Source organism: Tasmannia lanceolata, unplaced genomic scaffold (genome assembly GCF_043159265.1).
Source record: "Tasmannia lanceolata isolate RefF3 unplaced genomic scaffold, GAP_Taslan_0.1 ptg000008l, whole genome shotgun sequence".
NCBI classification, from domain to species: Eukaryota; Viridiplantae; Streptophyta; class Magnoliopsida; order Canellales; family Winteraceae; genus Tasmannia; species Tasmannia lanceolata.
In genome coordinates, this window is record NW_027518685.1 from 55,393,293 (window position 1) to 55,407,295 (window position 14,003).

A 14,003-nucleotide genomic window follows, 5' to 3' on the forward strand; every position below is an offset into this window, starting at 1 on the left:
TATCTGCTGGAGATCCTGCCCAATCTGCATCACAATAGCCTTCTATTCTGACATGTCCATGTTTCTTGAATAGTAGTCATTTCCCTGGTGCTCATTTCAAATAACGGAGAATTTCAACTACTGCCCCCCAGTGAGAAGTACGAGGAGCACTCATGAACTGACTGACTACTCCAACTGCATAGGAGATATCTGGGCGAGTAACTGTAAGATATATGAGCTTGCCAACTAGTCGTCTTTATCTGCCAGGGTCTTCCAACAGATCTCCTTCCTCTGGAATAAGCTTCACACTAGGATCCATAGGCACAGATATAGGCTTTACTCCAAGATTTCCTGTTTCTTCCAGTAGGTCTAACACATACTTTCTCTGTGATAGAGATATTCCTTGAGAAGAATAAGCCACCTCTATCCCTAGAAAGTATCTAAGTCGACCCAAATCCTTTGTAGCAAACTCTGCCTGTAAGAAACTCTTCAACCTTTGAATTCCTCCTAAGTTGTTTCCTGTAATAATGATGTCATCAACATACACAATCAGAAGGATGCACCCTGCAGAGGATTTATGACTGAATACTGAATGGTCTACTGCACACTGTCTAAGACCAAAGCGAATAACGGCCTCACTAAATTGACCAAACCATGCTCTTGGAGACTGTTTTTAGCCATATAAGGATTTCTTAAGGCGACAAACACAGGATGACATCTCCCCCTGAGCAGCATACCCTGGAGGCTGCTCCATGTAAACCTCCTCCTGTAGATCGCCATGCAGAAAGGCATTCTTCACATCAAGTTGATGCAGAGGCCAACCATGATTAGCTGCCATGGATAAGATGACACGAACTGAAGGAATTTTGGCTACTGGGGAGAAAGTCTCATGATAGTCAACCCCAAAGGTTTGAGTGTACCCCTTAGTAACCAGACGAGCTTTCAACCGTTCAACCTTTCCATCAGGTAAATTCTTAATGGAGAAGACCCAACGACAACCAACTGGTCGAGTCCCAGCTGGAAGAGAAACAAGTTCCCATGTTTGGTTGGATCGAAGTGCCCCCCATTTCCAGATCCGTAGCAGCTCGCCAGCCAGGATGTTCAAGAGCCTCCTGTAATGATATTGGTAACTCTACAAAGGACAAGGAAGAAACAAAGGAAAGGGGTTAGGGTTAGGTTTAGGGCGTGAGAGAGATGAAGATGAGAATGAGGAAGGGGTTAGGGAGAGATAAAGATGAGGATGAGGAAAGGGGTTAGGGTTAGGGTTGAGGAATGGAGAAGATAGAGGCTAAGGGGTTTCCCTAGGGATAAAAAACCCTAGGGCTCTGATACCATGTTCAGAGAAAGAATTAGAGAACAGAAAGTGAGTTAGAGAGATGATCTCCCCCTCACTAATATATTTATTAACAATGGAGAAGCATAATTACATCTATGCCCTCAGGCTTATTACATATATCCAACTATATCCAACACTAGTTTTCCTTTGAAACAAAGAGGAGCAATCCATTTATTGATGATAGTCACAAGGCTGAAAGACCAATCAAACGAGTGCGTTGTTGAGGTAGGTTTAAACTGGTAAAGAAGATTGAAAAAATTGGCGCGTCTGAAGCACTTTGGAATGTAAGACCACTGATATGCCTATCTTCTCTAATCTAAAGCATGTAAGACCTACACTTTTAGTCCAACATTTTGCAATTGGCTATAATTGTCACAAAGGCAGGCCCTAGAGCTTTTGAGCATCAGTAGCCAACCAAACTCAATAGTCGTAATCAGAATTGTCATCTATTTGATTTATGAACTTTTTCTTTATTCGTTTGAAGTTACATTACCTATTTCTCTTCATTTTAAACTGATTCTTCTATTCATGCTTCACCAGCACTCCATTTTTACCTTATTTTTTGATAGGCAATAATATTCCATTTCTCTAAATATGAAGGCCATTTTATTTTTCTAGGACTAAGTCAATGTCCTACTCGCAGAATAATAATGTTGGTATTGATTCTAGTTATGTGCTTGCAACATTTTGTCTCCTAATTAATCTTTTGTGCAGTATTTTGCTTTCTCTTTGTCAGACCATACCCATTAAGTAGACCATACCCATCTCCATTGTGGTTGATATTTTGTGTACTTCCATCATTTTGTCTCCTAATTAATCTTTTGTGCAGTATTCTGCTTTCTATTTAGCAGACCATACCCATCATTTTGGATGATATTTTGTGCAGCTTCTCAGCCTTTCCCATGTGGATAAATACTGATAACTGTCACCATGATGTGTTGTATCGTAGAGCTTAAAATTGTGTTATTTTCTTCAACAGCTTCTTGCTTTCACTGCCTTTCGAAGAACGGTTCAAAAAGTTGTTTTCGGAGGTCAGTAATCACTCATTCCATTAGATGCATCTTAAGATTGTGGTACACTGGTTAGTTTATTCATTTTTAAATTAGGACTTTATTTTTTGAGTATGTTCACTACTTGATAAAATATGACCGATAATTCTCTTGTTGATAAGAGCAGCTATTTGTTTCTAATTTTTTCATTGCTGGAGCTGGTCTTATTGAGATCTATGACACAAATATATCCAATATTTTCAAAATATCCCCTTTTTATCGTGACATTTTTATAAAACGACAAGATCCCAAAATAATCCCGAGATTTTAAAAATGTAGCGATATTTTCATTTTTATCATAAAATATCATGATAATCTTACGATATTATCCTGATATTTTTATTAAAGTCTTATTTTTTTCTTAAATTATATATATATATATATATTTAAAATAGTTTTATTTTTATCATTTTTCCTGATATAAGCCTGAAAAGAATAAAATATTTTAATATATCCCGAGATTTTCCCTTGCCAAGAAATTCCCGAGAATGATATTTGTGACATAGATTGAGATATCTCATTAGCTTCTTGGACAGAATAGAATAGTTATTTGGGATTTTTTGGTGAAGTCACATTGTTCCAATTAAATCATTCATTTTTGTTGGTTTTCTCTTAAAACCATACATGGTTAAGCTTTATCTTTTCGTTTTTTGAAACTTGAATTGTGTGTTTCCTTTCTGTAGGGTTCTGATATGCATCGATTTGACGCTCTTATGCATCTTGCTCCTGCTGATTCTAAGGAAGATGTTCTGAAAGTTCTTCAGCAACATGCAGTCCTAATACAGGGACTCTGGGTCGCAAAAAGTTCATTGCGGTGTTCTGGTGTTACCGGTAACACCGCTCTTGCTAGAGATTACATTCTTCTATTATTTAGCAAAAGCAGATTTATCCACCAGAACCAAATCAAGTTCTCAAAATTTCGTCATGAAATTCTGGAGCCTGTTTTGAGTCCATTGGCTGTTGAAAGACCCGACTGTCGGGATTGGAAGTTCAGGGACACTGATGATTCATTTATAAAAGGTCATCCAGATATTGTGAAGGAGCAAGAACAAGCTTGGTCAAGGCGTGAGAAGTTAATCACAGATGCTTTGCATGGGTCAGGGAAAAGTGCGTCTACAATGAAAAAGAATTCTCTAAAGCCAAATGTGGCACCCACATCTGGTAATGCTGATCAAAGCACAAAAGGAGGTATAAATGGAACACAGGGTTCTGGGACAAAATTCATGTCAGCTGAAACCCTAGAAGTTCTCCCTAAGGCACTTCTGGAGCTTTTTCGTATTCACAAAGTTTGCAGGTAATTCTTACGACAATTTCTTGCTTCATACTCGAGGTTTAAAATTTCGGTTTCGGACATAGCCGAAACTAAAATTTTGGCCGAAATGCCGAAATTTTGGCCCAAATTCGGTAAAAATGAAAAAAAATTCGTTAAAATACGAGATGTTCACTGAAATTTCGCTAAGAAATGAATTCCAAAAAAATAAAAAATGCCGAAATTTTGGCCGAAATTAATGAAATTCTGGTCGAAATCTGGAACCGACTCTGATTCAAAGGTTCTTTCGGTGTCGGTCCCGGCCGAAATCCAAAATTTAACTGAAATTTCAGTATTTCGGCCGAAATTTCAAACCATGTTCATACTTTTGAGTGCCTGTTTCATCTCAGCATATTTCAATCTTGTGTCTGTTGTTGATTTATTTGCTTATATTCATACACCAGTTGCTCCTATAATTTATATTTGTGCAATGGAAATGTTTGTAAACAACAAACTCTTGTTAAAAGAAAATCTAGTTTACCTTTAATTTCTTTTTGTTCATGTGCCATAAAAAAAATTTCAAGCCATTAAAAAACCTAATTTTTCAAAAGCCATAGGGACGCAAGGAACTCAGCTTACTTTTGTTAAGCTAAATGGAGCCAATTACCTTCTACGAGCCAAATTTGTGAAGGTGGCCCTTATTGCGGTAGGAAGATTGAACTTTTTGACTAGAGTTAGACTTCGGTGAATCTAATAATCAGTACGAAGATTGGCTCAGGGAGAGTCATCAGATTATGACTTGGCTCTGGAACAATATGGAACCACGTGCTAGTAAAAACCTAGTGTTGCTTAGCAAGACCAAGGAGGTATGGAAATCCATATATGAGACGTATTCCTTTGATGAAAATCTATCACGTTTGCATGGGTTGTTTGGAGCATGTTCTTGCTTGAACAATGAAAGTAGATTTTGAGTAAATAATATAGTACACTTCGTGATATGTTGAAAGAGTTGAATGTGTATCAACCTCTCACAATCTGACCTTGAGATATTGAAGAGGCAACGTGAAGAGTTTAATGTTGCTAAGTTCTTTTGATTGGGTCCAGAATATCATTCAGTTCATGAGTAGATCTTGGCTAGCAAAGAGCTTATTTGTTTGAATAGCCTTTACTTGTGAATTCACACATTGGGATTCCAAAAAAAAAAAAAAACAATCCTTTTCATATCTCAGTATTGGTGAGGAGTCTAACCCGCAGAAGCACGAAGTGGGTGCGGGGAAGTGTGGGGATCTTGAAGAGTCTAAAGTTGAGTGCGCCATTTGAGCATTTATGAAATATCTTCTTTATGTCTGTCAAAAATCAAGTATATCAAAAAAGGTGTGAATCTGTTGGTGACGGTGGACTGGTGAGTAATAGGAGCAGGTGGCGTGCAGAGAATGGCATCATCAGTAGGGTTTCACAAGCTCCTTGGTTGCTCCTTCCTAAGGAGTGCCGATTCATGGTTCAGGAGCTAGAGCAGCACCCATGAGGTATGATTCCTGCTTTTAAGGTCTAACCTTACATTCTCAGTATACAAGGGTGGTAGTGGCAGAGGATGTGGGGTTTTTGACAGGGGAAGGAGTTGTGACTCCATGGGAGGCCATGGTGGTGGTATATGAAGTGGTAACAGGTAGTGCATGTATTGTGAGAGATCAATCACACATCTGACAAGCTCTAGGACAAGTTTATAGAATCACCGTGGGAAAATCATGTCTCGTACACAACTGACGGGGATGATGCTTATTATCGCCACGCTTGAGTCTAGTAGACTCTACCACGTCAATCGTAGCTTGACAAATACTGCTCTCCATTCTGCTATTTCTCACCAGCTTTGGAAATGTTGACTCGGTCGTCTATCTCTTTGTAGTTTAAAGTTGGTAGTCCCTGGTCTTGGGTCTATTTCTACTTTAGATTGTGAAGCTTGTGTCGTGTGTCATAGCATTCCTTTTTATTCTAAAATGAAGTCAGTTCCCTTTTCAATGATTCATTCTGAGATTTTAGTCACTAGTGGGTAAAATGTGGCATCAACAATCCTCATAGGTTGGAAAGAATAAAGCTCTGACACCACTGTAATATCCCAATCTGAAATTGCAAGAATCCACAAAGAAATAGTGGACTGTATTCCACAAATATCTTCTTTTTTTTTAGCAAATGTAACCCACAAATATCTTATAAACCAAATCATGATGCAAGCAACTCACTATGGGGCATAAAAGGGCTCAAATATATTTCAAAAGTATGTCAAAAGAGACAAAATACAAATTCAAAAATATCTTGTAAGAGATGCCCAACAAAATAATCCAAAATACCCCAAAACTTGGTACACTTGGTGGTGAGTTCGTGAATGGAGGTTGAGGACGTGAATCCACGCAGGTTCCACTCTGGAAATACTTCTACCACGAACTGAAGTGGCCAAGAGCTATCTTTCACTAACTGATAGGTTGATTGGAAGTTTTCCCACAAACTGATAACCAATAAATCACCTTCTCATGAACTAGTAGCATTGGAAGAGCTTCACAAACACGATCTATCACCAAGGGATCAACCTTTGAAAGAATCTCAGCCATTGCAAGGATCAGGCTTGTCTCTAGGGCGTGGGGGTTGACGAAGGAAATGGGAGTAGACCACTCATGTTCGTGTGCAAGATAGAAAATACAAATCTTTAGCATATGCGACTTTGCACTCCTACGCTCTAAAACCAAAATGTAAATGGGACCTACTCCTTACACTTGAGGCTTGTCACATACAAAAGGCTTCCTCCATTTAAACTCTTAAAGCACCCCATTTTCCCTTATAAAAGGTGTCAAGAAGAGAGCCCAGAAACCTAGCCCACATTTGGCTGGTCGTCATGAAAAGGACATTACAAAAAGAGAGATTGAAGCAAGATTTCAATGTGAAATGCCTTGAGGAATTGTGCCTCTTTCTAGGTGTTGATTTGAAACAGACCAAGCCATTAAAAAAAGGAAGGATCTGCAATGACCCAAAATATATTATATCACATGTCTTCTCAAGAAGGTGTATATGATGAATCATAAACCAGTAAGCACCCCTGTAGCATATATTGGAAAGGAAAGGAAAAGATAAAAGATACTCTATTGTAGCATTGTTTGGTATGTGCACTTTGGTAAGCTTCACTTGCATGGTTTTAAATTTCCCTGAAACGACCTCCTCACCGAAACGAAATCTCAATGAATTCCTTCCAAGCCATTATTTCCTTGGAAAATTTGAGCAGAATTCAACCTAAATACCCGAAATTCGACTGAAATGGTGGAAACGACAAAAAACTTGAAAGATATTATGATTTACATCGTATAAAGCTAAGTTTTCACATTTAAAAAAAAAAAGCTAATTTTTCTCCATTTAAAAAAAACAAAGCTAATTTTTCTAAAAACCAAAAAAATATGCCCTAATCTACTGTAAATCGAAAATACACCGCAAATCAAAGAAACACATTTTCCTCGTAACTCTAAATGGTATTGACATATAGTTGGGGTCCTTGGAGGGGGACTGGTTGTTGTACTTTCTTATACTTTATTATTGTACTTCATTATTGACTTTATTGTTCCAGACATATGCACATAGTTTTCAATTTCGGCCGAAATGTTTCGGAAACGAAATTTACCTTAAATTGGAATTTTACAATATTTTGGTGAAATTTTGTCAAAGTCGAAATTTCGGATCAAAATTCTGATGACATTTTGGTTAAAATTTCGTTTTTTACCCTGCTTACAAAATTTCCACTGAAATCACCGAAATTTCTGAAATTTCAGTGGAAATTTTATTAAAAATCAACTTTTATCATTTTTACATGATTTTGGTCAAAATTTTCACCGAAACTGAAATTTAAGACCTTGCATGTGTGACAACTCATGTCACTAGGTGGTCATTGTGATTAAGCCATTTTTTTAAATAGTAATGTGATTAAGCCATTATGGTGGCTTTCTTGCTTATATGATAGTTTTCTTTCTTTCTTTCTTTGAAAGATAACGATAATTTCATTAAAAAACAACACAGGGGACAAGGTGTCCCGTAGCATTACATCCCAAAAACCAGGAGCTTACGTCAAAGATATAATGCAACCCAGTAATGCATTCGGAAAAAGCCCTCATGGCCTGCCACTCGACTGATTGACTAACATAACAGCAATTTCCTCAGGAGCCACCCCCACCTTTGCCATAGTATTCGCTGCCTTCTCTTATGCGAGAGTTGAGGATGGAGTAGACGAACAAGGTCGAGTATTGCATTGAGGGTGACATGTAAACGCCATGGCCCACTGCTTCGGTTCAGAGCCCAAGCGATGGTATTAGCAGATATGCCTTCGACAATCAAAGGACCTAAGTAATTTTTTTCATTCCATTGAAGCCCAAAAAGACATGAGAAAGACATGATAACGCCAGGCCTGAGAAAGATATGATAACGTGACCTTCGGAATCGCGAATAAACCCACCGACTCTAGCCCTACTTGGATTCCTGAAAGAACTGCCATCAAAATTCAGTTTGAACCACCCATCCAGTGGTGGCGACCATCTTGGCATTTCTTTCGTGGATCCCTTTTGCTCAATGATGACTGCTGTCCAGTTCCTTAAAATTGTTCCCACCGAATATGGAAGACCAACCTTGGCCCTAGCCCAAGCAATTATGGCAAGTTTGATATCAAGTAATACATACTGCCATGTTCTCGCCTTACTCTGAAATTGCATTCCATCCAAATATGCCAAGTAATAGCATTAGGTATTAACTTCCATTGGGGTTCACCATGACATCCATGAAACGCGCTGCCCCAACTGATGATTGTTTTTGTAATCCGGAAATCAAGAATCCAGGACATTCCGTAAAATTTCATTATTTACGGGTATTGGATAAAAACGTGATCGAAGGTTTCCTCCGCCTCGCAGCATTGTACACAACGACTGGCTAAGTGAAACCCACGCCGTTTTAAGCGTTCGCAAGTGTTGATGCCCTTGTGAATAACGGTCTAGTTGAAAGCCGTAACCCATGGAGGAGCAATGGACCTCCATACCCGAGCACGACGAGAGGAGATACCATTGCCCTCATTCAAGCATCTGAAAAAAGACGGCACAGTAAAACCCTCTTGAGAGTCAGGAATCCACACCCATTGATCTTGGACTTTGTGTGAAAATATCCAGGAATGAATCTTTTAGTAAGTTTTCGCATATCCAAAGGTCCATCCAAAAATATATATTGTCGTCCTTCCGGACTTTGGGTTGAAACTGTGGGCGGGCAGAATATATGGATTTTCATGGTCTAGATTCCTTTCCAGACATCGGTCCGCAACATTCCCATTCGCCCCACCCACTACCTTATTTATCTCCGATGATACGGTGCCATAACGACTCCTTCTCAGATCCAAATCGACATTGAAATTTTCCCAACAATGCCTTGTTTCGAAGTCGCAAATTACCGATGCCAAGCCCCCCTTTCTTTTCTGCTTTGCAAACCTTCTTCCATTTCAACAAATGCTTGATTCTTTTTTTTTTTTGAAATATTAATAGATTGAAGAAGGGAACCGAGAAGGTTCACAAAATACAAAGAGATGAAAAGACAAATACAATTTACGGAGAGAGATAATCAAACCACTCTAAACTAGCCCTGCTAACCCCCGATTTTGCGAGAGAATCCGATTCGCCATTTGCCGATCTCCGAATATGTAAGAAGACTGCAGCTGAATCAGAAACATAATCAGAAATCTCATCTAGAAGATTGAGAAATCTCCACGGCGGTGGAGTCAAACCCGATATCCACTTTATCACATTTGCCGAATCCCCTTCTACTATCACCTTGTCCAGAATGATTTTATCTATATGTAAGATTCCGGAAAAAGCTGCTTTTACTTCCGCTTCTGAAGAATCAGTTATACCTATTGGACCAGAGAAAGCCCAAACCACTTCACCTTTATCGTTTCTAAGAAGACCACCAATTCCAGCTGCACCCGGATTCCCAAAAGAAGCGCCGTCAAAATTAAGCTTGAAAAAACCTTCAAGAGGAAGAGACCATTTTTGACTCACCTTGGGTTGGCAGATTTGCAACAAATGCTTGATTCTTTTTCCACCCTCCTTCCCTTCCCAAAGGAAGTCCCTCTGAATCTTCTCAATACGATTTGCGACTTTCACAGGGATTTTGAAGAACGACATGTAATATACAGGCATGTTCGACAATGCCACTTTGATAAGAGTTATCTGCCCTCCAAATCATAAATATTGTTTCTTCCAGGTTCCCAATTTCCGTTTGATTCGCTCTACAACAGGGTCCCATAGAGCCGCATTACGAATTCCGAAGCCAAGAGCAAGCCCTAGATATCGTATGGGTAGAGTGAGAGTGGCTTGCAAGCATCCCAATATCTTAGCGTGTTGTTGCTCCGCTTGCGGGTCCATGTTGATTCCAGCCATCGTGCTCTTTGACATGTTTATTTTCAAGCCAGAGACCATTTCGAACCATCTAAAGATACGCTTCACGTTTCTTGCCTGATCCGCTCCTTCCTCGAGAAATAATATCATATCATCTGCAAATTGAAGATGCGATATTCTATATAGATTCTGACAAGGCCTCAGTCATGCAATATCTGCTCCGCTTTATTTATCAGAGAGCTCAATGCTTCAATGACAATTATGAAAATATATGGGGATAATGGATCCCCCTGTCTTAGCTCCCGCGAGCTCTTGAAAAATCCCTCAGGAGATCCATTGACCAGGATGGAAAAATGCGTAGAAGATAGACACTGCATCATCCATCCCCTCCATCGATCTCCGAAACCCATCCTCATTAATAAAAAATTAAAAACTTTCCAGTCAACATGATCATATGCTTTCTCTAGGTTGACCCGGAAAATGAATTCACTGTCACCATTATGTTTCATCGAATTGAGGACTTCATTTGTTATCAAGATACCATCCATTATCTGACGGTCTTTGACAAAGGCCCCCTGATATTTTGAGATTATATTCCCCAATACCCTGCATAATCTACGAGCAAGGACCTTAGCCACTGCCTTGTACATTCCATGTACAAGGCTAATCGGCCTAAAATCTTTCAATTCAACCGCCCCCTCTTTCTTCGGTATCAATGTTATGAAAGTGGAGTTAGCGGCTTTGTTAAGTTTACCTCGCTCGTGAAATTCTTGCATGTAGGCAAGGAAATCCCCTTTGACCGTCAGATAAATGACGGTGATAGAAGGCCATTGAGAAACCATCGGGCTCGGGTGCTTTGTCCTTCTTGAAGGTCAGAAGGGTTTCTTTGATCTCTTCCACAGTGAAGTTTCTCTCTAGCCATGCCTTTTTTTTCAGGAGCTATGCTCTTCAGCTCAATGCCTTCCATCTTTGGTCTCCACACATGCGAATTGGAATATAACTTTCGGTAATATTCCACAATGATCTGATGGATTCGAGGCTTATCTTCAACCAGTTCATCATCCACCATCAGACTTCACATAATTATTTCTCCGTCTGGAGCAGTCCATCTTGTGGAAGAATCTTGTATTGTTATCTCACTCCTTGAGCCTCTCTACTCTTCGTTTTCGACTTTCAGTGTCATCCTCCTTTGTAGATCGTCCATTCCCAGAGGGGCCTCCACTTCCATAGATTCAAGGTTTGCCAGCTGAGCCATTATTTCAACCTTCCTATGTTCCCTCAAAATAAGCTCCTGCTTGGACCATTCAATTATTTTGAGTTTAAGTGTGAAATTTGAGACAAAGCACAAAACCTTTCCATCCTTCAAATCGCATCACGTTCCACCATTCCACTATTTTGTAGTTAAATTCCTCATATTCACATAGAGCCATGTCGATCTTAAATGGGCGAGGTCCGTCAGGATCAGAAATCAACTCGAGCATGAGCGGATTGTGATCGGATATCGGTTTTGGTAACGCCCTTTGACTGATATTGAGAAACATTTCATCCCAGTCTCGTGAAATCAGTACCTGATCCAGGCGACAAAGGACCAGCCTCTCTTGATTATTGGACCAGGTGAATTTGGTTCCCTGAAGTGGAAGGTCCAACAATTCACAATCAAGAATCAGGTTGGATAGATTGAGCATGCTCATCGTGATTCTCTCCATTGGTGATTTTTCCGCAGGAAACCGAATCGTGTTAAAGTCTCCACCAAGAATCCATGGCCCCTGCCAGGATGCCCAAACCTCCTTCAATTCTGACCACAATACCTGTCTATCCCTTGCTCGTGCCAGACCGTATACAACCGTCAATATCCAATGGAATTTTGAAGCTTGATCAAAGAACCTAATGAACATAGTATGCTCCCTAATTTTGCAAACTTCCATTAGGAATGAACTTTCTCTCCATTTCACTATTATACCCCCAGACGGGCCTCTTGAATCTTTTGCCGCCCACCCCCTATTCCCCCTTCCCCATATCCCGTTAATTAGCTTATCTGAAATTCCCATCATTTTTTATTCAATAATTGCCAGAATTTCCAGGTGTCTGGTCCGAAACAAGTCCCTGACCACCAATTTCTTTCTTTCAGGCCTCAATCCCCTTATATTCCAAAAGATCATCTTCATATTAAAAACTCTCTTTATTTAATCCCCCAACCTTAGAAGCTCAAAGTAGCTGCTTGAGCTCCCTTGACCCTCTTCCCTTCCCCCGACTTAACTGATGTCTTGGCCCGATCCCTGGTTACTATCTCCTCGAACATGTTTTGTGTTTTTGCAAGTTCGTCCTTGAAGGTTATTCCCAAATCAGATCCCGTCACCGCCATGGCCTCGAATTCATTTGACAGAGGCTCTTCCTCTTCACCAGATGTACTATCACCTCGATGGAGACAGGCGTTTATGTTGTCTTGTAAATCTCGGTCAAGGGTGTCTTCCACTGATATCTTAACTGATGCTTCCTCATCTGTATTCGCATCCTGTTCTTCTGAACATTCCATTTTCCAAGACCCTCCGATTTTCCGGGGCTGTCCTCCCGTAACTTCGAACTAAGACTGGTATCATTTAATTCCACTGAGGCCGCTTCCTTTGACTCATTATCGATCACATATTTTCCTTCCATCTTCCTCCATTTAAGGTTCAAGTATTCTCGAGTCACCTCGTCCCGATCGAACATGTCGCCGTCGCGATTGTTCTTCCGAGGATGCAAAGACATCCGAGATAGGGCAACATCAATGATCTTCTGAAGAAGATGATTGATTACCTCCGTGTTCCGGTGCGTTTGATCGGGATAGTATCTCCCCGAGTCCGACAGTTTTCCATTGAACCACTTCTTTTTTTTAAATAGTGCTCTGCTCGCTTCAGAACGTAGAAAGCGCGGCTCTGAGATCCTTTCCAGAGTTTCTTCTTTCTGATAATCTCTCAAGTGAGTGGATAATGGGTTACTAGCATGCGAGACTGATCCCACGCTGCATCCCGATAAACCACTTGTTGATTAAAACCCCGAGGTTTTGACACGTTACCGAAGGGCCTCGCCACGTCTTGATAACTTGTCCTGAAGCGACACTGGTTTTCCTTATGGCCTTTGTTGTCTCTCTGGATTGAACACATAACCCCTCCACTTTTTATCTTCTGGATCAATGGTCCTGATGACGCCCCATGCGAATAGCTGTCAACCGCGCCCTTATGAGGATATAAGGCTGGGGAGGATAGCCGTTCTTTGCATGCTCCTCCGCATCAGATCGTGTCACGTTCCTGATTTGAGAATCATCTTTCTCTGCCATGAAACGTCTCTTCTGCCCAGCCAGATTGTCATCGCCCCTAACTTCCCGCTCTATTCCTAACTTTGAATCAACGGTCTGGATTAATTCCTGATACCGCAGCTCATCCAATGGCTCCTTCCCCTTCCGTTTCTTTCGGCTGACCAATCATCTTTTGTGGATTTTGAGCCGTTGGATGAAGAACTTGGGTTTTGAGCTTTCTTCTTCTCCGACTCGCCGTCCACCCAAGTTTGAGCCGTTACAGTGGCTTTTTTCGTTGCATCCATACCATTGACCCCCTCTCCGTCCGACCTTCTACTCGTCCCTGGTGGAGTCACGAGTTTGTTAGGCACACTTTCCTCCAAAGGCCCGCTATTGTCACACTCGTCAATGAAACTAATGGCATATAATTTCCCAGCTATCTTTAATGGTGTAGAGCATCGTCCCGGCAACCAATGGGGAGAAAGAATCTTGGTTCTAGCATATTCGAGCTTTCCTCCAGGATGCGTGTCTATCGTAATCTCCAAAACAACTAGTCCCAGAGAGAGAGAGAGAGAGAGAGAGAGAGAGAGAGAGCTAAAGCCTCAATGGTTGATTTTGCCGAAACATGAAGAGGGATTCCATAAAATCGAAACCATCGGGCTATCGATCCGGATCGATGATATTGATTCCATGGTTCTCATTTCAGAAGCCGCCC

At 40.6% G+C, this 14,003-nt stretch overlaps 1 protein-coding gene across 6 annotated transcripts in view; it reads left to right on the forward strand.

Moving 5' to 3' along the window:
• The window catches only part of LOC143885364 (SIN-like family protein), a 115,511-nt gene that overhangs the window by 77,894 nt on the left and 23,614 nt on the right, over positions 1-14,003 (forward strand). For all 6 annotated transcript variants that reach the window (XR_013253248.1, XR_013253250.1, XR_013253247.1 and 3 more), the window contains exons 10-11: positions 2,295-2,346; positions 3,048-3,658. Coding sequence is in view for 2 of the 6 variants with exons in the window: in XM_077389504.1 (XP_077245619.1) it covers positions 2,295-2,346; positions 3,048-3,658 (663 nt within the window). In the remaining 4 variants the exon portion in view is untranslated. The remainder of the gene's footprint in view (positions 1-2,294; positions 2,347-3,047; positions 3,659-14,003) is intronic.